Below are 26,471 nucleotides of genomic sequence, written 5' to 3' on the forward strand. Positions count from 1 at the left end.
AAGATGGCAATGACTTTCTGTTTCAGATTGTGACGGGGATGAAACGTGGGTCCCCCATTTCACGCCAGAATCGAAGACCGCATCTATGGAGTGGAAACATCCGTCATCACCTGTCCGAAAGAAGTTCAATACAACTCCCTCTGCAGGTAAAGTGCTCCTCACAGTTTTCTGGGACGCCCAAGGAGTTTTGTTGCTGGACTTTTTGGAGGTTGGAACCATCAATGCTACGCGCTACTGTGACAGTCTGTCGAAATTGAAAGAGGCGATTAGGAAAAAGCGGCCTGGCCTTCTCACATCTGGCGTTCTGCTGTTGGATGACAATGCCAGACCACGTTCGGCGACGGCAACGCAAAACCATATTGCAACTCTTGGTTGGGAGCGCCTACACCATCCGCCATACAGTCCTGATCTCGCACCAAGCGACTTCCATCTGTTTCCGGCTTTGATGAAAAATCTCGGGGGAAGGCGCTTTGGAAGCAATACTGAAGTGAAACAAGCCGTTCAATGCTTCTTCCATATGCAAAACCCTGATTTTTTCCTGGAGGGCTTTTTGAAGCTTATCAAGCGATATGACGAATGTCTCAATGTACTTGGTACCTATGTGGAAAAATAAAGGTATGTCATATCTTTAATGTCTCATTCTATTTTTTGACTTTCATACACAACTCTGACCACAGTCGACAGAGGAAACTTATTTTTCAACTTACCCTCGTAATACTGAGATTAGATCTTTCATTTGAGTAAAGTTCTTGGTAAGTAAGCGAAGAGCCAGTAACCGTTTGTATTTTTCGTAAAGGTAAAGAGCAACGTTGTATTTTGCACAAAAATAATTAACTGCTGATATGTAATACTCAAATTAGAATTGTAATGTAGATTTTTATGCGAGATATAAGTGCATTGATTCTAAATTATCCAGAATGTTGTTTCTTAGATCCAGAGCGCACTTCTCAAAACTACCAGTATATAATCCACCAGTGTATTCATGGCCCAACGACAGTGCATCTTCTGTGTTTTAGTGAACAGTGTAAGTTTTTTATTCCTCCTTACCTCAAGCCTTCGTGGTGCTAAGTGGAAAACATGTCCAGCTTGCAATATGAAAATTGGGGGTTCCAGTCCTTTTTAAAGAAGTGAAAAATGGTCACGCCGGGACACGAACCTGGACCTCATGAATACGCGCCGAAAGTGCTAACAGTTACACCACGAAGGCATGCTGAAAGGAGGGAGAAAACATGATATACTCCTCCTTTTAAAGGGCGACTGGGGATCAGGGGATCCATTCGCCAAATCCTGGTTGTGAAAGAAAGAAAGGAGAAAATATCCTATACTTCCCATTTTAAAATGGCGAGATTGGAGGACCTAGTCGCCAAATTCTGGGGATGAAGAATCATCATCCACCGCCTTTCCTGTGCGGGCACCACTGTAGAGTAATTAGACTTTTTTATGTCAGAAAACTGAAGATATGTGCAATGCCCTCGCCAGTACTCGAACCTGGACCTCCCCAATACACGGCGAGTGTGCTAACCGTTACACCACGAAGGCATGCTGAAAAGAGTGGGGAAAATATGGTGATGGACGATAATTAATCACCAGCAGGATATGGCGAATGATTCCCTTCCTTCCTACTGCCTTAAGTGGGTGAGAATGCAAAGTTTTTCTCCTTTCTTATCGCGTGCCTTCGTGGTGTATCTAGAAGGGACGTCCGGCTCGTAATCGGAAGGTCCGGAGTTCGAGTCCGGGCGAGGGCACTGCACATTTTTTACATTTGCTTTTTCCAAAACCTAATGCTCTCTAAAAAGCAAAGTGTCTAGCTACCAGTTATTTAAATAAAGATACCATTAAAATATACAAGTACACTATACTCCAAATTAAACTCTCCAGTACTTACATATTTTCCTATGATCACTACAAAGCCTACACTTTTTTTTTACATTGAATGTCTAAAATTATTCTGTAGTTATAAAGCTTGACATTTATAGCTCTGATAAGAGCTTCCTTACAGTAGTTGTAGTACAAAAGGGCAATTAATTACTTTGGGTTAATATTTGAAATTCCTTCACACAACGTAAACTAAATGAAACAGTATGTGAGTATCACAACTATGTCAGTAGTGTACAAATGCACAGTATTTCTAAAATGTAATCTTTCCTGAAGTCAGGATTAAAAGTGGTTTGGTTTCAATCTCCCCCTTTTTAACAAATTTTGTCCCCCCCAACAGAGGATATCATGGAAATGCATGTACTGCGAAGCCTGATCTATGATAATTTTACAATGAAAACCGAAATAATTAAGCAAAAATCAAGAAGCAATCTAAAACTTTTTGTTAAAACCAAATTATGCCACGATTCCTTAAAAATTGCAAAATGCAACCTTGATTTCAAAAGAAAAAGTTTATTATACTTTAAAACCTTTGGTGTGGGTCTTCTTTCACCCTTAGTGTATATTTTGAACTACAACTCTAAGCATTTTTTTAAGAACACAAACACTGATAGAGTTGGCTGGAGTAAAATTTAAGGTATAAGAATTTTAAGGTATAAGAAGGAAAAAATGGAAATGGTATATACAGACAAGTTCCAATCTTTTGTAAACTTAACTACCTAATTTACTATACAGCCAGATTTGCTGTTGTTGGTATAATATCATCCACATAATTTAACTCCTTTTCATGTAAATTAGAGAGACCAATTCCTTGCTTAATCCTATTTCTCAAAACATGTTCTCTCTCTTTCTTAATTTATTTACATAAAATTAAAAAAAAGAAAAACAAATACTAAAAATTATTAAATGTGTTTAAGCTGCCCAGACGGTAAAGGTTAAGAGAGGCGACTGTGATACCGAAGGACCCGGGTTTGAATCATGGAGAAGGAATGGATATATATTGTCTGTCCCTTCAGAGGAGTGGCTAAGATCTGTACTTAGGCAGCCACAACCATGGGGGCATATAATCAGTCTTCACAGGCCTAGAACCATCAACTATGTGGTGGTAGGTTCAGGCTCGGCAGGGACCATACTGGTGCTGTTTTGTTTGTTCCTGAGGCTGCGGTCCTGTGCTACGCGGTGAATGGTAGTGACAGTTAGAGTTGGAATAGTTCTGTTCGGTTCTCGATTGCATAGCTATTAAATGCTGTATTGCATTACAGAAAGAACATCGTATATGATATTCTTTGAGCGATCGGAGTGGTGCCCGGTTGTAAAGTTGTCTATGCTTGACTTTAATCTGTGTGTGGCACTGGTGATCCGTGTGCAGGCAGTCTTCAATATATTTGTCATGGTATGGGGTTGCGAACTTCCCTTCGAGTGCTAAACCATGAGAGCTGTGCCCACCTGACCATCCTCGGTGGGTAGCTGGAATCCAAATTAAGGATGATTATTCACCTAGTATTTGATGCTCCTGACTGAGTAAATCTGTCCCCTTATAGCAGATAACGGTGGCCGTCTACTAGGTGCCTCAACTACAAAATGGCCACTACTTCTGGTCTTAGGAGTGGCCAATGCTGAAAAAAAAAAAAAAAAAAAAAAAATGCAAGTGCCCACCATTGGATTAAAAAACAAATGTGTTTAATTATCTAAACCTTAGTATTTTACTATTTACAAAATATTATTTAAAGTGCTTTGAAAATCCTTTTATTTTCTCTTTACCTCTATAACAACCATTTAGGAAAACTGCATTTTATCTTAATATATTACACCAAAACTTTATTTCTTCAGCTAAGAAATGTAGCAGATTTCCTGAAGCTGTTCTAAATTTATTCTTTCTTTTTCTTTTTTTTTTTTTTTTTAATTGCTTTCTCTTTTAGTAAGTTCATCCTCATCATATTCACTGCTTGCTGCTGATTCTTATTAATGAGACAGTTATAGTCCAGTTCTTCACTGCATGAATTTCATAATACCTGAGCATATGGGGCATCTATTTCAATGAAATTTGATTCACGTACAACTGCCATAATTCATCGACAAATTGTGGTTGACTACAGGCAAATCTCCAAGTCAATCAAGTTTAATTTCACAGTGACTCATATCAATAAATAGAATGCCTGGCACTCCCTGTGCTATATTAAGCAAAATTTGCTTCATCTTAAGTAAAAAAGAATAGCAATTAATTAACATGTATTACAAAATCAAGCTGAATGAAACCATGCTAACCAAGAGATGACCAATATCCTAAAAACTAAATCAACTAAATTAATATTTTATCTATGGCCTGCATATCGTAACAAAAATTAAGACAAATTTCAAAGTTGTTAAGACAGAATTTGAAAGAAGACTACCACTTATAAATGCAATAAAATTCAGTACAGATCTTAAAGCATTTGGATTTCAGTTAAATAATGGTTAACAAAATGCTAATAAATTTCAATGAATTTGCTACAGATAGCAAATTAAATCAGTTTACAGCCCCATTATTAATCCTACTTACTCCTCTAAAGAAGCCAAGTGAAATGACAAGGTAGTTAAAAAATAAGCAGAATTAAAGAAATCCCATGGCTTAGCATTTTTGGCTATCAAACAGCATTCAGATAGATTTCAACAGCAAAACCAGAAATTGTAAAGAAAAAGACAGCAGAACTTTAAAAAAACTGTTTTATTAAACTTATAAAACTTACACTCTTGAAAAATGATAACTATATTTAAAATTATTAACTAAAAATTTAAATTTTTATGAATGTGGAAAGTTTCAATATCAAATTAAGGAAGCTAAGGTAGTCTTCTTTTCTTTTCCTGCAAGTTGTAACTCGCAGGAAAAGAAAAAGATAATCATCAAGAAACTATGCTACTTAAAGATGGAATGTATACTGTAAAGAAAGACCTTATTTTATTTTAACCAAATATTTTTAGGTTGACTTTCCTTTCTCTCCTGATTTCAGTTTCCTGCCAGAATATACATTTTAATGACGCAGTATGCAAAATCTAAACGTGTTCAGAAGCATTATTTAAGCTGCAATTTCAAGACTTCGTGAGGAGTAGTAACATAGTTAGTTTTAAGTTTATGCTGCATGTTTGAAATAGTTCTTTATTTGATGTTAGACAACCTCTTCAGATTATGTTGATATTCTAGGCTCGGCTTTGCTCTGTGCAGACAATTTAGCAGTTTAGCTAAATAAGGAGCCAGTCATTTAGCCATCCTAATTTATTGTGATTTTACATTTTCATTTTCTGTACAAATTAGTTAGCCACAAGTGGTGGTGAATTATGAGCACCAAGTGAGTGCATCATTATTACGTTAGTTCAAATAAAAAGGTTATTTAAACCTTCTTCTGTAGTATTTGTTCTTCAAGACATAGCAATAATTCGCTACTTCATCTTCAGTACAGTCTACAATTTACATTTCCAAAAAGACATAGACTCTGCAATACTAATTCTTCTGTCATCTTAATTTAACATTCATATGTCATAATGTGAAATATCATATAATTTTTTTCTTAATTAGAATAAAACAGAAGTGTATATAGTACACATTATTATTAAACATAATCTAATATTTAACATAACTGTAAAATCAATTTCAAAAATAAAACCAGATTAGAAAGTTTCTTGAAACATTTGTATTTTGCACTTACAATAGTTACAACTATTTTAAAAATGATTTACAAGGTCATTTTTAGAAACACTTTTATTTTATTTTTTAAAAATATTTGCCAAAGCGTACTGCATTAAAATCACAACATTACACTTTAAAATAGTAGATAATTACATACATCATTTACTATAATCGTTTTAAAAAGATATTAGAAAAATTATTTTTAAAGCTACAAAATATACATAACATAGCAAAATGTTTATGTATTTTTTAATTCGATTTTTTTTCTCTTTAATATATTATAGCTAATTTTGGTCAACTTCTTCCTATTTAACATCTTTTCTAAATTCATTTGTTTTAATAAGAAATTCAATATTTCTACTAGTCTCTAATTCATCCATTCCCCCTGTTAATATTTTTAACAATATCTCTTTAAAGAACAATTTTCTCTCTCCTTATACAATAAATTTTTTACTGAATAAATTTCCTCTTCATCTTTAAATTTTTAGACAGAATTTTGTTGTTCTAAAAATGGGATGCATTTAAAAATTGCAGAAGAAACTGCTAATTTAATTTCTTTAATAACATCAATTTCGAGAATAACTCCAGAAAATTTTACATTGGCACAAAATGTCCTGAGATAGATAAATATGACAAACAATTTAAATTATTAAATTTGGATATTTTTATTAACAAAGAAGTTCCTTTCTATAGATATCATTTTTTGCACTTTTCTATGCTTGCAGATAGTGAAAAGCATAAAAAAATAAATAAAAGAATAATACGTTAAGATTTCCTAAATAAAAAGAAACATTTCTAGATAAGAAAAAAAGAAAGATTTCTAGGATTAAAAGCAGTATAATTAAAATAACTTTGTTTTTAGTGTTTTCTTAAATACTATAAAAAAAAAAAAAAAAAAAAAAAAAAAGAGAGAGAGAGAGAGAGAGAGAAGAATTTTTTTGTAAAACAAGTCCATTCTGTATTAATACCACGAATGTCACAGGATTTTTAGCCATTAATCATTGGTCTTTAAAGCTTGCTAGAACTTTCCACATTGCAAAGTCTCAAATTTGAAAGAAAAATTAACTCAACAGGCAACCCTTTGTCCTATTTGCCAACTTTATACAAAACAGATTTAAAAAAAAAATCAGAAAATAAAAATTAATATAGTATAGCTGAAATATTTACATGTGGAAAAAACTAAAAAATATTTTAAAAGCACACAAATATGATGTAATGAAATTTAATATGAAATTAAACTGGCAAATATTTAAATCTCAGTGACTGAAGCCAGACAGTTTTAAAATCACATCCTTGATACTGCCAATTAATATTAAGAATTCCCACACAGTACCTTGCGAAATTAAATACAAGATAATATAAATTAAATATAATCAGCGAATACTTAAAATTTCAACAGTGATGCAATTCCACCTATCAAGAAAGGGAACCAAAGTCTCACTTTTTAAGGCAAACCAACTCTATTTTTTATTTCCACCTGTACTTACGCTCTACCTATATTTACTGTGTAAATGAACTCTCTACATGTTCTGCTATCAATCATTCTAGCACTGCACAGATTGGTTCCAGCCGAGAATCCTCCATATCAGGTGGGAGGTAGGTCATTCAGTCAAAGTCCCCATGAGAGATAGGAAGTATGCTATTCATGCTACCATCCCAGGGCTCTCAAGCCCGAGATGGCAGACTTTATAAAGTGATTTTCTCTAACCCACTGTAAAGCTGGGAAACTAGAATCACTACTCCTAGCACTCAGAAAGCACAGTCGTGGGAATAATAGAAACCTGGAGATATGACTGGTCATCAAAATGTTCCTACCACTACAACATGGGCTAGGATCTATCCCCTGCAGGCCAACCACATCAGACAGAGCTATTACCTCTCTCCTCACCAGAGGTTCCACCCAGCCTCTGGTGGTTCAACTACCTGATGGAGTACAGAGTTATTATTTCTCTCCTCACAGCTTCGAGTCTTCCTTCCCCAATCTCCCCTTGGTCCAACTGTATGAAACGATCTTCCATCAGAGTTCTGGAACAGCTAGGCTCAAAATTATTGCCATAAGCACAAAATCAGCCCACAATTTCTATTTAATCCTATACTCTTCTTTGGAAAACTCTGAGGACATCTCACTAAAATGACCCCATTTTAATAATGGTTCATTTAGAAAATTAAAATTTAGTTCTCACCAATTACTTATTATTTAAGCTCCTCTGCACTGAATGAAACCAAGCAATAAGTTGCCAAGAAGTCTCATAAAAGCATATCTAATTTCCCTGAGAAAAATATCTAAGTTTTTTTTATTAATTCCAGATTAAGAATTTCTCACATCACCTTTTCTGCAAGTGCAAAAACCTGAAACACACAAAAAGAAATAAGGCTAACTCTGCAAAATGTGAAAAATTCTTCACTGGAGCTTTCACTTGTGGTCAGAGTTAAACCATTTCTGTTTAATTGACTCTTCATAAGTAGCAGAAAATGACATCCTCCACTCTTCTGTTTCATTAGAGTGAGCTACTATAAATTCCAGAGCTGGGGACTAAAAGTATTAAATATTTTAATAAATCCATTTCTAGTTTAAATTCCTGATTAATAACTAGTACTATGATTTAAACTCCTGTCTAATTATACTTTATACATGATAAAAATGAAATTAATTTAAAAATAACTATGGTATTTATTTATTTATTTTTTAGTTTTGTTAAAATTAATTCGAAAACTGTATAATCATTTTTATTTTTTCAAATCAAAATATTTATATTACTAAAATGAAAAGTAAAGACACTTTAAAATCTGACAAGGAAAATTATAAATGCTTTATTTTAATGCTATTAAAAAATGTAATTTGAAGGATACTTTACCAATATTATATATGTAGGACAAAAAAGCATAAAGTTCTTAAAAATTTTGTAGATAAATTTATCTTAAATGTTGATGAGTTTACAAATTTAGTGATGCAAGGGGGGGAGAATTCATATTCTAAAAAGGGAAAAGTTATTTGATATATCAAAAAGGAATTATTTTAAACAAAAACAATGTCTATCAAGAGATACCTGAATGAATCCCCATATTGGCACTTTTTCATAAAAAAATTATTTTATTTGTAAGATATTAAAGCTAGGAACAGGTTTCATAAAGATATGAAATATTCATAAAAATTGACTGATAGGAATTTTTCCTAGGGTCATTAGAGCTAGAGCGGTTAAAAACCCCTGCATGTGCCCCTTGCCTAAATTTAGATTGTTCTAATAACTAGCAAACATTGTCAAAATATCAACTGCATGATTTCATAAAAAATATTAATTCACTCTCCATGGCAGTCTGGGGGGGGGGAAAAAAGACATGTCAAATAAACAAAATTAAGGAATTTTGGCAGACATTAATGACTTTAAGGACCAAAAATTACAGAAAACTTAACGACTTTAAAGAGCCATGCAAAAGCCTGTTAAAGACTGCAGAGTGAATAATTAAGAGGATTAGAGTATATTCATAACCCTTGTTTCTACTCTAAATATGTATATAGCTTACCTCACAAATATGTTACCTTCTTTCTTGCATTTTCAATCTTAACAGGAAAATATCTTATACTGAAGGTGATACAATTTACAATTAGAAATGTGAAACTTGCTCTTGGTGCAAAGACATGCACATTTGGTTATCCCTCAAATATGCTTCAAATTTTTCACTTGAAATTCAGATTAAAATATCCTGATGAGAAATTCTCTCCTTAAACTGACATGTTTCTCTCACAACAAAAATTTAACAGGCAAGCTATGTCAGCACCATAGGTCTGTTGTACACAGAACTTAATTTACAATACATAAACTTAAAGAAGAAGAGCAGGTTGTCATACTGCCCACTGTATGCTTGATTAGGCCACACGAGATTGTGTAGTTCAACAAGAAAGTAGTAGACGGCTTCAACAGTGGCCAGGTGAGTGTCTGGACAACCTTTCTGTGGGCGCCAAAACAGAGACTGGTGTGATGTCAGCAAAACACAAGGAAGACCTGCAATGTCAAATATAATTTTTAAAATGCCTTAGGAATCCTAAAAGCAAAAAAAAATATAAAATGCATGTATTTACTGAACTACTGATTTAAATATATGATAGATAAATTACATATATGTAATAGATTTGGAGACAGCTGTAGGAGGAATATGTAAGATATATAAAACAAACTTCTGATTTTAACTAGCAATAGCACCTTTCATCCTTCATTTTAATTTGGGTATTTCCCCTTTCTGCTTTAAAAATAGTAACTATTTATAACATATCAATCTGAACTGTGTCATTTCAAAATTAATCTCCATCGTAAGATCTAATATAATGCAGAAACCTTTTGGCCAATCCTTGAATAAGATTTCGAATGAGAACTAATGAGTTCTGAACTTAATGATTCAAATCATTAAGTTTGTACTTAATGAATTGATAATAAAGAACTTAATGATTCAAATGAGAACTTTTTAACACTCTCCTGCATTTCTTCTGAATATGTCATCACTTCCTCACTTGTTTGGCTACTGCTAACATACTGAGGCTAATTTCTTTCTATCTTCCATTCTAGGTCTTATGATGTAAGCTTCCAAAAATTGTGGGGTGCATACTGAGTCCATAATGATGTGTGAATCAGATTATGCATTTAAAGAATTGTTTTATTTGGTAGTAAATTATGTTCAATCTACAGGTATGTTTGTATGCAAGTTTCAGCAAGTTCTTCTTTGTTATGCATCTAACAAAGAAATTCAACTATTTTCCAAGTTATTACAATGAGTCATCATTCACGAGTCATTTATAGTTACACAATAAACTAGTTCAAATCTATTGCATATATATATACACACATATAAATTTAATTATTAATTTTTTATTTATGATTATCTCCCAGGAAAGGATATATAAAACTACTGCAAACTAAAATTAGGAAATGCTGATATTTAAAAGAACTGTTTCAACTATTAAAAAGTTATAAAAAATTCAAAATCAAAATTTGTAATAGTATGCATTAAAATTATATGGTTAAAAAAAAAGAAAAAGAATAGTACAGGCATAAAAATAAGGCAGAACAGTACATACAGATAAAAGCAAGTAAATTATTGCCTATTTCCCAGAAGAGGGTTGACTTTAAGGGGAATTAAACCTACTGAAAAAAAAATAATAAATAAAATCTGCAATAATTTGGATATGACTGTGTTTCGTCTCCTTTTGATGTTCGAATTAATTCTTTTAATTGCGAAAAACTAATATATAAAATTTGTATTTAAATGAATAATTAAGTTTTCAAACGTGAAGGTAATTCTCGGATGCAATCAAAATACTAATTATTCTGCTAAACATGTATAATTTAGCTTGCCATGGCTAATTCCCTACTATTAAATGAAGAAATATATTTTAACACATCATATTAAACATTAATGTCTAAAATTGTGAAAATGTTTTGGGGAAAGGATATTTTTTAGGTGTAATGGCTCAACATATCGCTTGTTTTTTGTTCAATATCATAAAATTATACATTAATGAAGGAATAATTTAATGAAGAATGTAATGTGACAAAATTCATATATTTTGGACAGTGGAATATGATTATATTGAAACCACCTTTTCCACACAACAGCAAAATTACATGCAGCTCAATACTCTTTTTGGTTCAAGTATTTGATTTATGCATTCTGAAGCATTTATATTCCAACTAACCACACAAATTCTACTCAAACATTTTTGGTGTTATACAGGGTGTATCAGTACAGTGTTTACAAAGTTTCAGAGTATACCTAGATGATCAGAAATCACACAGGAGTACATGGTTGGAAACGCTTTCCTGGCCCGGTAGTGATGACACAAAAGTCGAGAAAGAAAGGACATGAACGGGGTGAGAAAACATGTTTATTATTCGAAGTATAACAAAAAGAAAGAAAAAACAACATAAAAAGACAACAATCATCATAAAAAAAAAACGTGTTCGAAATTATAACCAGGACCATGATGCAGGAACATATGTTATGCATCTTCCATCTTTCAGTGACTGCATCACGGTCCACGGTTGTTATTTCGAACACCTTCTTGTTGATCATTGCTTGTTTTTGTTCTTATTTGTAGGTTTCTGCTGTACTAAACATAATAAAATATTTTTTGTCTCATTGTTTGTGTCTTTCCTTTATTGCTCTTTGAATCGTCACTACCGTGCCAGGAAAGAGTTTCCTATGTAATTTCCCATCGTCTAAGTGTACTCTATCTCTCCTGAAAGTTTGTCAACCCTGTATCACCCCAGATCATAACACTAATATGGGATTTCATAGCAAGTGTAACGCAGCCACAATGCCAATCTTCTCCAGTTTTTCCCCTATGTACTTAATGCCATCACTACCAAACATCGAGATTTTGGTCTCCATGGTTGTAAATAATGATGCCCCATACTTTCACTGTAAACATGGGTCTTAACCCAGTTTAATCGTTTTATCATTTATCTGAGACAAAATAAAAAAAGGCTTTTTTTATGGAGTTCTGGCATTTACACTAAATTTCTACAGTCAGTACAGAACAGTTTTTGCATGAAGCTTCTCACTGGATAGTGCCATTTCTTCTTGTATGCTCTGGTGATTTTCATCTATCAACTTGAAACAGTCTCTTAAGTCTATCATCACTTAGTGTTGCATACCTTTTTCTACCTTTATCAGTCTGGTTTTGTATGGACTGACTTTCCTTATAGCTGTTCAGAAATTCAGAAATGCTACTTTTGATTATATTTTCACTAATACTTCTAATTTCTTCACAACTGAAGTCTTGTTCATTTAATAGTACTATTTTATATCATTTTTTAGAATATCAGGCAACCTTTTACATTATTTCTTTAATTTTAATATGTTTTAAAAGCTTAAAAAAATTGCATGAATAATAAAAAGTAAATTACCATTCAAAATTTTAAAAACAGAAACATTTATAGCCATGCATGTTAACATAATTCAGAAACTGTAGTTGCATGATACATAAATTAAACACCATCCAAAGGATTTAAAATGTACCACACAATTTACAATTTGGAAATTTAATGCAACCAACCTTGACAGAATTTGTTAATACAACAAAAATTAGCTAATGTGTTAACAATCTCTTTAATAATATGTTGACAAAAGTCTTCCTTTGCACACCAAAACATTAGCATCATTTGTTGAATACTACTGTGAACTGACTGGCCCTCAGTGAAAATAATGCAATACCTGATTGCTCTGTAAACATACATACTCTCTGGCTACATTCAAATTAAAGAACACTATTTCACGTGAATCTAAAAAAGTTATACTTCTTTTTTTAATGATTACCCAGTTATAACTTTTGACACAATACAAATAATTAAACTAAAACTTTATGCATATTCTTGATTAAATTAGTTTCCCATTAATAATTTCCCATTCACAGTATTACTCCAAAATAGAGTGGCTAGTTTTTGTTGTGAATCATCAAACCTCAGAAATAAACAATTTCCAATAGTAAACATGCTTAAAAAAAAAAAAAGAGAGAGAGAGAGAGAGAGAGCAACTCTTGTGACATGAAGCTCTAGAATTATCTTTGAGGTAAAATATTCTGTTTCAGCCACCAGAGCTCTCTGCCTGTCTGTGAGATATTATTTCACAATGCGCAGATTGTATGCGTATCTCGCATTTTGTTTCTTGCATTCTTAAACCGCTAATTGTAACTATGTCGCTTTACTTTGTGCTGTGTTGTGTTCGAAAGTTCAAACCGCCGAATAAAGGTTAATTTTACAGTCCACTCGCAGTGATGTATTCTTAGGTTTATTAATTTAAAGTTAAGATACCGCTTCGCTACATTATTTGGTCGTCCTACGCCGGAGCTTTGAGAAAAACTTGCGCTTGTGAATAAGAATTCTACGTGTCCGTAATGGTGGTGATAATGCAATTTTGGTTTAGAATTCTCAAGAGTTACGAAATGGATACAGTGTACGAGGTGAGTGAAATAGCTAACGCATTTTAATTGCATTTGAGATTTCCTTATTGCTACTATTTTTGTGCTTAAAGTATTAGTAAAATCGAGAATTTAGAATATTTTCAAAATGTCAGATATCGAAAAAAAGCGAAAGAAAATTTTGAAAACGCAGTTAACGAAATTTATCGAGAGAATAGATTATGATAGCTTAGATAATGCTGAAGCTGAATTAATCTTAGAAAAATGTAAAATCTTTAAGGAAGATTTTAAATCTCTATTTAGAGAAATTTATACAAATCGTGATGATGAAAAAATAGACACTTTCGTTGAGGAAGAACAGTCGATTTTAGAGAAAATTGAGGAGGTTCACTTAAAAATTATTCGTAATTTAAAGATTTACAAGGTCGTAAATGCAAATGGCGACAAACCTGTCGTACCTGAATCAATCTCTGAAAGTTTAAAGTTACCGAAATTATCTTTACCCACATTTAGCGGAAATTTAACTGAATGGATAACATTTAAAGATTTATTTAACGCTAGTGTTCGCAACAATCCAAATCTTTCTGGAGCTCAAAAATTACAATATTTAAAGAGTTCTTTGAAAAATGATGCTTATTGCATTATTCAGTCAATTCCCATAGCTGATCAAAATTTCAGTATTGCTTGGAATTTACTAGAAGAGAGATTTTCTAATAAGAGAGAACAGATATTTGCTTTTATTAAAAGAATTCTTAACGTTTCACAAATACAAAAGGAATCTGCATCCTCGATATTAAGTTTAGTAGATAACGTAAACGAAATAACTCGCTCATTGGAAATATTAGATCAAAGGATAGATAATTTTAGTGATACTTTGTTGTTGTATATTAGTTTGCAAAAACTTGACGTTTCGACAAAGTTGTGGTGGGAGCGTCAATTAAAAAAAGATGAAATACCAAAGTTGAATGACTTAATAGAATTTTTGAAGAATTACGCTAGAACATTACAGAACAGTAAACCTTTAATTAGTAAAACGCATAAATCAGATAAACCAGTGTATAATAGGGTTACTTCTCTGATTACTAATTCTACCTGCTTATTTTGTAAAGAAGATAATTTTTTATACAGGTGTTCTAATTTTTTTAATTTACCAGTGCAAAAACGAATAGAGTTTGTTAAGACTAATAAACTTTGTTTTAATTGCTTGTCTAATGTCCATAAAGTTAAAATGTGTAAGAGTGCAAACACCTGCAAGCATTGTTTTAAGCATCATCATAGCATTTTGCATTTAGAAAATAATTTCAAACCAAAAAATGCATCTAGATTCCCTTCACCGGAAGCACAAGTGTTTATTCCGAAATCACAAATTAAACCAGAAAACAACTTGAGTGAGGTTTCTCCAACTGTTTGTGCAAACAACTATGAAAATAAACATTTTGGAGCTCATGCTAATGGTAAACGTAGTCATGTACTTTTGTGTACTGCTTTAATTAAGGTTCAAAACTCAAAAAATGAATTCATAAATTGTAGATGTTTACTAGATTCAGGTAGTGAAAAATCATTCATTCGTCAGAAAACAGCTATCAATTTAGGATTGAGTATAAAGGATTCGAAGATATTAGTGTCATGCTTAGGTACTTTCAATACAACTACTACTGGAGAAGTTGAGTTGTTGTTTACACCTCCTTTTAATACTAATTACAGAATTTCAACATCCGCTTACATAATAGACAAAATTACATTCCAAGTGTAACATTACCTTTGAATTTATATGAAAATTTCCAGGATTTAACTTTAGCAGATCCTACATTTCATGAATCGGGAGAAATTGATATTTTACTTGGAGTTCATGTATTCCTTTCTTTAATAAATGGCGAGGTAATTAAAAGGGGCAAAAATCTTCCATTTGCAAGTTAGGATGGATAATTGCTGGAACTACACATTTTGAATTCCCAAACCGTAAGCAGGTTTCTGTCAATACGCTAAACATAAACACGGAGGAATTAGTTAAATCATTTTGGGATTTGGTAATTCCAGACCACATCGAAACCTTTAACTAAAGAGGAAAGATTGTGTGAAAATCATTTCGTGAAAAATCACGTGCGTAGTGAAAAGGGTCGTTACTCAGTAAAACTGCCATTCAAGCCTAAAAGAAATGAGTTGGGTAATTCCAGACCATCAGCCTTTCGCAACTTTCTTAGTCTAGAACAAAAATTAATAAAAACTCCTGAAGTATATCAACAGTATAAAGACTTCATGTCCAAATATTTATCACTTGGACACATGGAAGAATTATCCGATGATAATCCAGATAAAGTAAATTTTCATTATTATATACCTCATCATCACGTGCTAAAAGAATCCAGTCTTACCACAAAACTACGCGTCATTTTCAATGCTAGTGCCAAAACTACATCAGGGATATTGCTTAATGACACGCTAATGGATGGTCCCAAGGTACAAGACGACTTAGTTACTATTCTGAGGTTTAGATGCTATCCCATAGCCATTACTAGCGACTTATTGAAAATGCGTCGACAAGTTCAAATTCATGATGAAGATCGCGATTTCCAAAAGATATTTTGGAGAGATGATCCATTGAAGCCGATTAAAACTTACAGGTTGTGCACAGTTACGTATGGCACTACTTCCGCTTCATACCTGGCTACTCACGTACTCAAACAACTAACAATTGACGAAAGAACTAAATTCCCAAAGGCAGCTGAAATAATATTACACAATTGTTATATTGATGATGTCCTATTTGGTTCAGACACAGTAGAAGACGCAGTAGAGTTAATTTCACAACTGAGTGAACTTTAACAAAAAGGTGGCTTTCAATTGCATAAATGGTGTACAAATGATCGCTCGATTTTGGAAACTGCTTTGATTGCTCGGAATTCAAATTCTTCATGTGCAGTAGTTGATACTAAATCAATAAATTATTGGGTTTGGAGTGGTATCCAACGCAAGATGAGTTTACTTGTCACTTTGGAAATCTCGAAAACAGAGAGTGTTCTACTAAAAGAATAATTTTATCTTCTATTTCGAAAATCTTTGATCCACTTGGTTGGTTAGCACCTTTTATAGTTGCAGCAAAAATCTTGCTTCAAGACATATGGAAATTACAAATCTCGTGGGATGATCCTTTGCCAGATGAAATCAATCAAAGATGGAAAATCTATTGTGAAGATATCGCAAATCTTGAATGCATTCATATTCCTAGGAGAGTATTATTGCCCAAATCTACAAATGTAGAACTTCATTGTTTCTGTGACGCATCAGAGAAAGCTTACGCCGCAGTGATTTATTTAGTCTTCAAATCATTCTTCAATTTCGGTGCAGCTACTAACATCAAAAACTCGCGTAGCTCCCCTGAAAGTAATCTCTATTCTTCGTTTAGAACTCTGCTCTGCAGTTCTATTAGTGCATTTGGTTCAAGCTGTGCAGAATTTATTGCAAATTCATGTTGATAGTATTTACGCATGGAGTGATTCAATGATAGTTTTGTCCTGGATACAATCAGAACCAACACGCTGGCAAACCTTCGTAGCCAACCGCGTTTCAGAAATTCAATCAGTCTTACCTTCATCGCATTGGAATCACATAAAAGGAAAGGAGAATCCAGCTGATTGCGCATCAAGAGGTCTTTTGCCTTCAGAGCTTTCTACTCATGACTTGTGGTGGACAGGTCCTCAGTGGCTTAATTCTAATAATATTCCGTTCTCTATCAACTTACCATTTTCAGAAGAGTCTTTAAGGGAACAACGGAAAAATATTTCTTGTTCAATTGGAACAGTCGCTTCGCAAATTCCAGTCCTTAATAAAGTTTCATCATTTTTGAAACTTAAAAGAATCATCGCTTGGTGTTTTCGGTTTGCAAATAATTCAGCTAAATCTACCGCAACAAGGATTAAGGACCTTAAAACTGAAGAATTGCAATACGCTAGAAATGCAATTCTTAGAGTAGTTCAAATGGATGAGTTTTTTAATGAATATAATCTTCTGAAAAAGAATCAACCGTTAAACTCAAATAGTAAGATCCTTTCTTTGAACCCGTTTATCGATAAGAATGGACTTATACGCGTTGGAGGAAGATTAAGACAATCCAACATCGTGCAGGACAGAAAATATCCTATTTTGTTGCCCAAGAAACATCACATAACACAGATTATAGTGAATCATTTTCATGAATCCCATCTTCATGCAGGCCCCTTGCTATTGCTATCAGTAATTAGAAGAGAATATTGGATAATCCACGCTAGGTCAGTTGTAAGACAACAGATTTGGAAATGCGTGAAATGCCATCGTGTACGAGCTAAAACATCTACCCAGATAATGTCTGATTTACCATCGTGTAGAGTCGTTCCGTCAAAGGTTTTCTCCAAAGTTAGAATTGACTACGCCGGGCCATTTCAAGTGAAGCCCAGGCAAGGTCGAGGAGTAAAACCAATGAAATGCTACATTTGTGTATTCGTGTGTTTTACTACAAGAGCTATACATATTGAATTAGTAGGTAATCTTACATCAGAATCATTTATTGCCGCTTTAAAGCGCTTTGTATCTCGAAAAGGAAAACCAATAGAAGTGCATAGCGATTGTGGCACAAATTTTATTGCTGCAGATAAGGAATTGAAAAGAGTAATAAACTCCTTGAAGGAAAATGAATTGGTTAATAAATATTGCTTTACTGAAGGTATTAAGTGGATATTTAATCTTCCTGCAGCGCCACATTTTGGAGGATTATGGGAAGATGCAGTCAAACCTACAAAGTTACATCTCAAGCGAACCATAGGTGAACAACTTCTAACGCAAGAAGAATTTATGACATTGCTAGCTCAAATTGAAGCTTGTTTAAATTCGCGACCTTTGTGTCCACTGTCTGAAGATCCATCAGAATTTTCTGCACTTACGCGAGGCCATTTTTTAATTGGTACCCCGCTAACTGCCTTACCAGAAGAAAGTTTACACGATCAAAAAATTTCTATATTGTAATGTTGGAAGCTTGTTGAGAAAATGTTTCAAAGCTTTTGGAAAAGATGGTCCAATGAATACATTTCTAATTTGCAATGACGTTCAAAATGGTTGAAAGTGCAACCTAATTTAAAGGTTAATGATTTAGTTATCATAAAGGAAGACAATTTACCCCGCTACGATGGAAATTAGGAAGGGTGCTGGAAGTTTTTCCTAGCTCAGATAATATTGTGCGTATCGTGAAGATCAAAACTGCTAACGGAGTTTTCAAAAGGCTAATTCACAAACTTAGTGTTTTGCCTATCAATGATTAAGTTTTTTTCCTAAAGCATTATAACTTTGTACTTTGCTTTAACTATAATTAAGTTCCTGAATTGTATCAAGGCTTCTGTGCATCTGTTTTGAGAACAATTTAGTTTCATTGCATAATTTCATAGTATGTTTTCTTGTGAATATTTTAATGATACATTTTTGCATAATTTAATATTGTTATGATAATTTCATTTTGTAAAAGCGATTTAGTTTGAAACGATGTTTCAACGCCGGGCGGAATGTTTCGGCCACCAGAGCTCTCTGCCTGTCTGTGAGATATTATTTCGCAATGCGCAGATTGTATGCGTATCTCGCATTTTGTTTCTTGCATTCTTAAAACCGCTAATTGTAACTATGTCGCTTTACTTTGTGCTGTGTTGTGTTCGAAAGTTCAAACCGCCGAATAAAAGTTAATTTTACAATCCACTCGCAGTGATGTATTCTTCGGTTTATTAATTTAAAGTTAAGATACTGCTTCGCTACATATTCTTTCAGTGCCCATTTAGATGATGAATAATTTTAAAGTTTCATACGATACCCTGCTTGATGTATTCCGAAATGCACCATATGTAAAGAATTCCGATACTTGCATTTCATTATCTGCAAAACCTTATGGCTAACAGTTAAAACGCCTTCCCATACATTTTAATACATATATTAAAAATTAAAATAATGAAGCTAAAATTTCTGACTCTCTTCACAAATGACACAAAACATGATTTATATTTATATATGCCAATGTTAAATATTTATAACTCCCTAATGATCTGTTGATTGTCAATTCGTGCAAAATTTTTGCAGATTAGAAATTTCTTTTGTGATAACAATATAATCACTCAACATGCATTAGCTCTGTTAGTAAAAGAATGATTAAAAAAAATTACACACTACACTTTTTGCAAGTTACTACATTTTATGAATTTCTATCTGGACATAAAAGCAATAAAATGGTACAAGGAAAAATTCATTTCTGATAATTCTTATCAAGTACTAAATTTTAGTAAAACAAAGTAAGTGTAAACTTCCTTTTAAATATGCATATTTAAGAACCAGAATCAGTGAATTATTGAAAAAGCCTTTTTAAAGGAAAATATATAGGTTGGTTCAAATTTACTAAAAATGTCCATAAGAAATTTTATTTGTGATTTAAACCTAAGGCACACTGTGCAACTTGCAAGTGCAGCACCATACAGAACTTTCATTCTTCAATAAATTAAAGCAAGTTATCATCTCACTAGCTACAAAATGAATAAGAGAAGCTGCTATTTTTTGGCACATTTTGTAAGTGAAGTCACTGTATGTAGACCACCACTAAATCCCTGTTTGAATTTTTTGAATCATTCATTTTGATCTGTTTGCCACTCTTCATAAAGCTCTGCGAAATTTTTCAGATTTTTATTGCAATTTTAAGATTTTCATTTGATTTGCCTCACCTTCACAAACATTTACACTTTTAACAATGAATGGTGAATAGCAAAGGAGATTAATTAGACTGAATGTTTTGTCTCTGTGCAAGCACAAGACCTGAATATCAAGAAATTACTTCTGAGCACAAATAAGACTTCAAAACTGAATTTACATCTGGGAAACATAAGACAGGATCACATACAACAAAATGCTAAAATATAAATGTCTTAGAGAGACGTAATTTTTCCAAGTTACTATTTCTTTTTCTGTGAAGCTTGTATGGGTATACATGATACCGATACAAAAGTAATCTATTGCATTTGTTTCAACAGTACATTTACATAATCAACATTTTCTTCATTCACAACATTTGGCATAAAATTTACTTTGTGCCAAACTCTTAGCATTAAACCACTGGATTTGAAATGTTTTCCCCTTAATTGCAAATTACGACTATCAAGCAACAGAAAAAAATTATGTAAACAAATTTTAAATGAATTACTGAAGAGGGGAAATGCTCAAGATAAAACTGACAGTTTTTGCAATCAGTAACAAACCTGGAAAATAATTTTGTTTCTCCTTCAGAAAAAAATATTTTGTGGCACAGAAATTTTTAAAATAAAGCAAAAGTATTAATCTTATTAAAATATATTTAAAGCATTAAAATTATTAAAATTATCACTGTTTATTTACAGCATGTCAAATAGAAAAAAATCAGCAAATCATGGAATACAGAGTAACAAAAAAGTGTTCACCAAAAAATCTTCAGGACAACTGCTTACTCCTGATATGCCTTCAACTTCAAAGGATCATACAGTGTACGTATCTTATAATACATGAATTTGAAGAAGAACAGCATGTTGTCATATTGTCCCAAATAAGGTAGGTCAGGATAGGATAGACAATGAAGCTCGACCAGAAAATAGTAAATTGCTTCGACAGTAGACAAGTGGGTTTCATGTTTTCCTCGATAGTATCGCCAGAATACAGATTTGTGGGAATTCAGCACCACACAAGGTAATGCTGAAAGAAAATGTATAACATTTTAAATCTCAAGTTGCCCCAACAAACCACAAGCATTAAAAAGAATGTTGGTGTTTGGAAGATGTATATTTTCACATAAAACATTATGTTGAATAACAAAAAATACATAGGATCAAATTATATACCCTACACTTATTTCATATACACAATCAGTGTCAGACACCACACATCCAGGCTAAAATAAGAAGATGTGGAAACTTAATTGTTAAACAGAAGATGCAGAAAATCATCCTCCACTACTGCTTCTAGCACATTAATACAAAAGTTTGTATGCTCCAGATGGTCTGCAGATATTAAGAAGTTGCAACAGTTATTGACAATAGGGCTGGCTGCATTTCAGTTACTTTGTCAATACTCTTTAAAATGATAACTCTAATTCCCAGCTGGTGTAACACGCAGATTTCTACAGACTGTAAGTAAGGTTTTCTTACATGATCTTTGCATTCTTTTCACATAAACGGGCATGAAGAATTTTTTCTTTACTTTCCAAAACTACCCATACCATTACCTGAAGTTTTTAAATGAAAGATCAGCCTCAGATTCGCTACAAAAGGCTTACTGAGCAGAAACAGCTAATTTTCACTTCACAAATTATAACATACGATACATTTTCTAATCCACCATTGCTGTTTTTCACAGCACTGTCAAATAATAGAGACAGACTAATGACTCTTGCACGAAGTTATTACACCTACTGTTGTATTTTATGTGAGATATATATACTTATGCATCAGCTTTGAAAACAAAACTTTCTTAAGAAACTCGTACAATTAGGAAGAAAAACTGAAATGAAGTTTCATATAATTGGATGCGTTAATTTAAGAGATAGGAATTTTGGTACTTTCTAATTAATCACACCCTCATTTCAACATTCAATAGAATTGCCATCTTTTTTAATATACACATGGCAATAGTCATTATGTGCACCATACATTTTTTAGTACACATAGATTTGTATGCTTCATATTTAAACATCACTTCTTGAACAGTATCTTCTGACTGAGAAATGTAAATATTGGCCATAGAGATTTCAGTTTTTCCTCATAAAATGCTTCTTATTATTATTTATGAACACAAATGAACCTTGATCCTTAAAGATAGCCAAACAAATGTTTTTTCAGTATTTAACAAAAGCTGCCAAAGAGCTGCTAACTTTTCATAAGGGTGTAAGTAATCAGAAAGTATCAAAATTTCACAAACAATTAACTTTTCGTTTCCATCCTTCACCAGAATATTTTTAAACTGAAAGTGTATAGGAAAATTTTATTTCCAATAAATAATGAATGCATTAACAAAGAATCTGTGACTAAAATTTTAGAACTAAGAAAATTACATGAGAATATTAATACCAAAAATAAGATATACTGCAACATTGTTATTTCTAATGCATGGCAATTTTAGTCATTTTCAGTTCTACTCCTGAAATACTTAATTTTTGACTGAGCAATATTATATCCCTTTTTTGAAGAAATGAACACCCTTTAGTCAGCAATACAAAATTAAATTTTACAACATTATTTATTCATAATAATGCTCGCCTTTTGTTTTGCAGTAAAATCATTTATGCCCGAGATGTGATTTTCAAGCTATCATAATACCAACCTGACAGTTCTATATTGTATTTTTAAAATGTTTACAATTTAACAACTAAAAAATAAGGAAAATTGTACTAGGAAGTTTTATTTTGATGTTATGTATATTTCTGGGCAGAACATAATCAGTTTAAAATTATACAAAATCCAACTTTAGATTGATACAGGTTTCATAGAAAAACTGTATACATTCTTAGTGAGACTCAGGATTCGCAAGTGTCAGCCAAAATAGTTAAAACGGTGCTTGCGTACTATCGCTACCATCTTCGGTGATTTTTTACAGATGAAAATCTAAAAGTTATTTAGTGTGTGCAAGTTGGTGGTTTTCGTGCCTCCTTTTTAGAAGGATTCCCAAAGTATCAGTATTTATAGTATGTTTGGTAAACAATATCATAGGAAAATACAAACTTTAGGCTTTCAGTCTCTTCTTAACAAAAAACCAGAAAATTGCAGACTCCACTTTGTGCAATCTTCAGCAATAGCAGCGATCTAGAAAATGCATCTCCTTGTTCCCCTTACAAAATTTACAGCAAAATTCTCTATTACTGCTGAAAATTTACCATACTTTCTTTCACTGCTGGTGAATTCCACAAGTTCATATTTTAAAACTAAGGCAAAAAATATCATGATTTGTGTATAAATACCACTGAAACTTGGAATACAACAAAATAGAATGCATATGAAATGGGCAGTGTTGCTTGACTGAAATGATTATTATGAGCATGATTGTTGGAAGACTGGTTATGGGCATGATTGCCAGAATTTGGCACTTTCTTAAATTTTGGCAACTTCTACTAAGATGGTCGGAATAGTATGTAAGTACCGTTAAATCTGTTGAATACAGAAAGTTAAAACCAGTTCCTGTCATAAAAGTGACAGTAATTCATTAAAAAAAATACTGTGCTCAATATGATGGTTAGCAGTGTGCACTGGCCATACAACTAAGCCCTGGTTCAAATCCTAGAGAGGACATGGATATTTACAAATGTACAGTATATTATAACATGCACGCACTTAAAACATAATCGAATCAAAAATCCTTTCAAGAGATTGATGACAGGTGAGAGTAGGTTGGGACACCCGGGCAGCTTGCATAGACTAATCGGCTATCGTCCAGAACCCACAACTTTCTAAAGCTACACTCGGAAATCATGACATTATTATGGTCATACAAGGTCAAAGTGTCATATTATTCTGCATGCATTGCATAAAGTAGAATATACAAAATGCAAGCAACAAATCTGTGGATATAATACATTTCATACTCGACAGAAGACCCTGTATCCATACCAGTGCTATTCCACATCAAAATGGGGCAAACACATTCTGTTACCTTTAAGGAACTCAAGACCTTGCTAAAGAGACTGGTATAATGAACCTACTATAGTGAATTCATGGATCTGATTTACATAAATCAAATCAGTCAGGACGTTTAGCTACAACATAGCTCATAGAGTAACAGAAAACCGATTGAAATACTGTTAAGTAGTAAAGGAAAATGTATTTTAAATTATAATGTTTATAATATTTGTTCAAAGAGTACATAATAACAGTTAACAATTACACATCACTATTCAAGTTCAGCCTGATTTTTCTACGAATTATTTCTATGATTATAAATTTCTATTAATTATAAGCAGAAGATTATTTTAACTGCTGTTTCAACACCCAAAAAAATTCTCAGTTTAATACGGATAAATGAAAAGCTGGAAAATATTCCTATTCCTTATACTGCCTGCAAGTGCTGCAAGAGCAGTAGCACTTACAGGAGGGTATTATTATTGTGCAAAAAACAAAAGTCATAAAATCTTCATTTGCAATTGTAGTCTTTTAACTGCACTACCATGCATAAGCTAAAATATTATGTAAAACTTCGTTGGAGAAATATATATAAGAAAAAGAAGTTGATGAAAACATTATGATGCAAGACATAATTTATATCCCATGAAATAATATCTTGTCCTTTCTTTTTACCCACTGGATTACTAAATCCCATGCACTTTGAAAGACATTACTTATTATGAACAGCAATTTGGTTAATATTATCAAATTATTAGAGAATATATCTATAAGTCACCAAATAAGGTCAAAATATATCATGAAAATTGCTAAGTAGTAAAGAATGTTGCATTGATTAAGTTGCCAAACAGCTTGACTTCGATTTTAATCATCCATTTTAAATTAGGCAAAAAAGCAACCTTAGTCATGCTTAAGTTTTGAATATCTCTTGATTTTGATGGTAATTAGATACAGATCCCCCCTTCAAGAGGGGAGAAAACTGCAAAATTTTTCTTGCCCCCATGCTTTTGAAAAAAAGAATGCCCTAAAATATTTACATCAAACTAATGTGTGTGTCTGTGTGCAGTTTTTTTTTTTTTTTTTAAATTTTACATTGGCATGTTCTTTTCTGAAGAATCAGAGATGCCTTCTGAGTAAGAAGATTGGGGCTTGGTCAGATGTTAGGAACAGTTCATAAACATACTTTTGCATTTTAGTTTATATTAAATTAGTTAAATTCCATCGATGTTTTGAAGGATTTTCGTATTGTTAAATGTTATTAAAATTAATTAATGTTATAAAAATAATTCATGAACTTTCCCATTTTTTTCTATTTTATGCTCATTATCTGTTACAATAGCTTATACTTTTCATTTGAAATCTTTTCTACTTCTGTTATTGATGCACTGGTTATTTTTATTGTACTTTTCTCTGACTCCATATTTATATCTACGGAATTGAAGAAAATACCTTCAATACCAATAAGCAATAACCAGATCATTATAGATATTGCTCCAACCATCTTGAATCAATACAACCATTTTATCACTGCTTTCTTTTAGTCTCCGACTGCATTTTATACTTTAATATATTATCTAGCAGGTCTCTACCCAGATGTTTCCTAGAAGGAGGTGGGTAAACTGTTCTTAATTATTTATCATACATGCAAAGGACAGATATTCACTTCACAGAGTGGAATATCATAGCTATAAAAGAATTTTGCTCCTAACTTTTCAAACTATATTGCCACATCAAATATATCTTTATTAATTGGAGTTGTTTTAATGACAAAGTCTCTCATATTTGTTGGCCTGCTGTCTTAAAAATCAGTGTTCTTCATGTTTCTATTGTTTTGATTTATTTGCAAGTGCAGTTGAATTATCTTATAATGATGTATGTACTTCTATAACAGCTTTGTCAGAAAGCAGAGCTACCTGCTGCTGTTTCTACTACAGATGTTACCACTGGACATTTACTGCACCTCTTGCTTCTGTACGCTTTAGCATTAACAACTTTCTCAGTTAACACATTCTACTATAATCTTCTTTAAATCTTCCTGCACACCAAACCTCTCAAATTTGATCTTACTACATCTTGAATCAGACAAAATAGCCTTACAGTCTCAGGAAAATACATTCAAATTTCCTTTTTAATAAACCAACTCCTTAAACATAAAACTACTTAAAAGATGTACAAACAAATGGTGAATGGTGGCCAGCTATGGTTTACTAATTTTAATAAAACTTATTTGATTGGTGTATTTAAGAGAATACAAACAATGATAAGTTTTTTTTTTTTTTTTTAATCTTATTTTACTTTAAACATTAAAAGCTAATTTTAAGCACTTATTTTTAAAAGAAATGAGACAGTATAAATAAAGAGGAATTAAATAAATTTATTCTTTTTCATTATTAGAATT

The 26,471-nt window shown here is 32.5% G+C and overlaps 1 protein-coding gene across 3 annotated transcripts in view; it reads right to left on the bottom strand.

The window, feature by feature from the left end:
* Positions 1-4,561: 4,561 nt before the first annotated feature.
* Positions 4,562-26,471, bottom strand: part of LOC118202093 (tRNA-uridine aminocarboxypropyltransferase 1) — a 57,830-nt gene continuing 35,920 nt past the window's right edge. The window contains exons 5-6 of one of the 3 annotated variants that reach the window (XM_085827464.1): positions 20,921-21,161; positions 9,305-9,537 (exon numbers count right to left, since the gene is read on the bottom strand). In XM_085827464.1, the coding sequence (XP_085683590.1) occupies positions 9,450-9,537; positions 20,921-21,161 (329 nt within the window). In that variant the 3' untranslated portion in view covers positions 9,305-9,449. Of the gene's footprint in view, positions 9,538-20,893; positions 21,162-26,471 lie in introns of all 3 variants that reach the window. The other 2 variants (XM_085827466.1, XM_085827467.1) reach the window with 2 other exon arrangements.

This window comes from Stegodyphus dumicola, chromosome 12, assembly GCF_044657685.1.
Source record: "Stegodyphus dumicola isolate Sdum_Otavi_A_Nest chromosome 12, ASM4465768v1".
NCBI lineage: Eukaryota > Metazoa > Arthropoda > Arachnida > Araneae > Eresidae > Stegodyphus > Stegodyphus dumicola.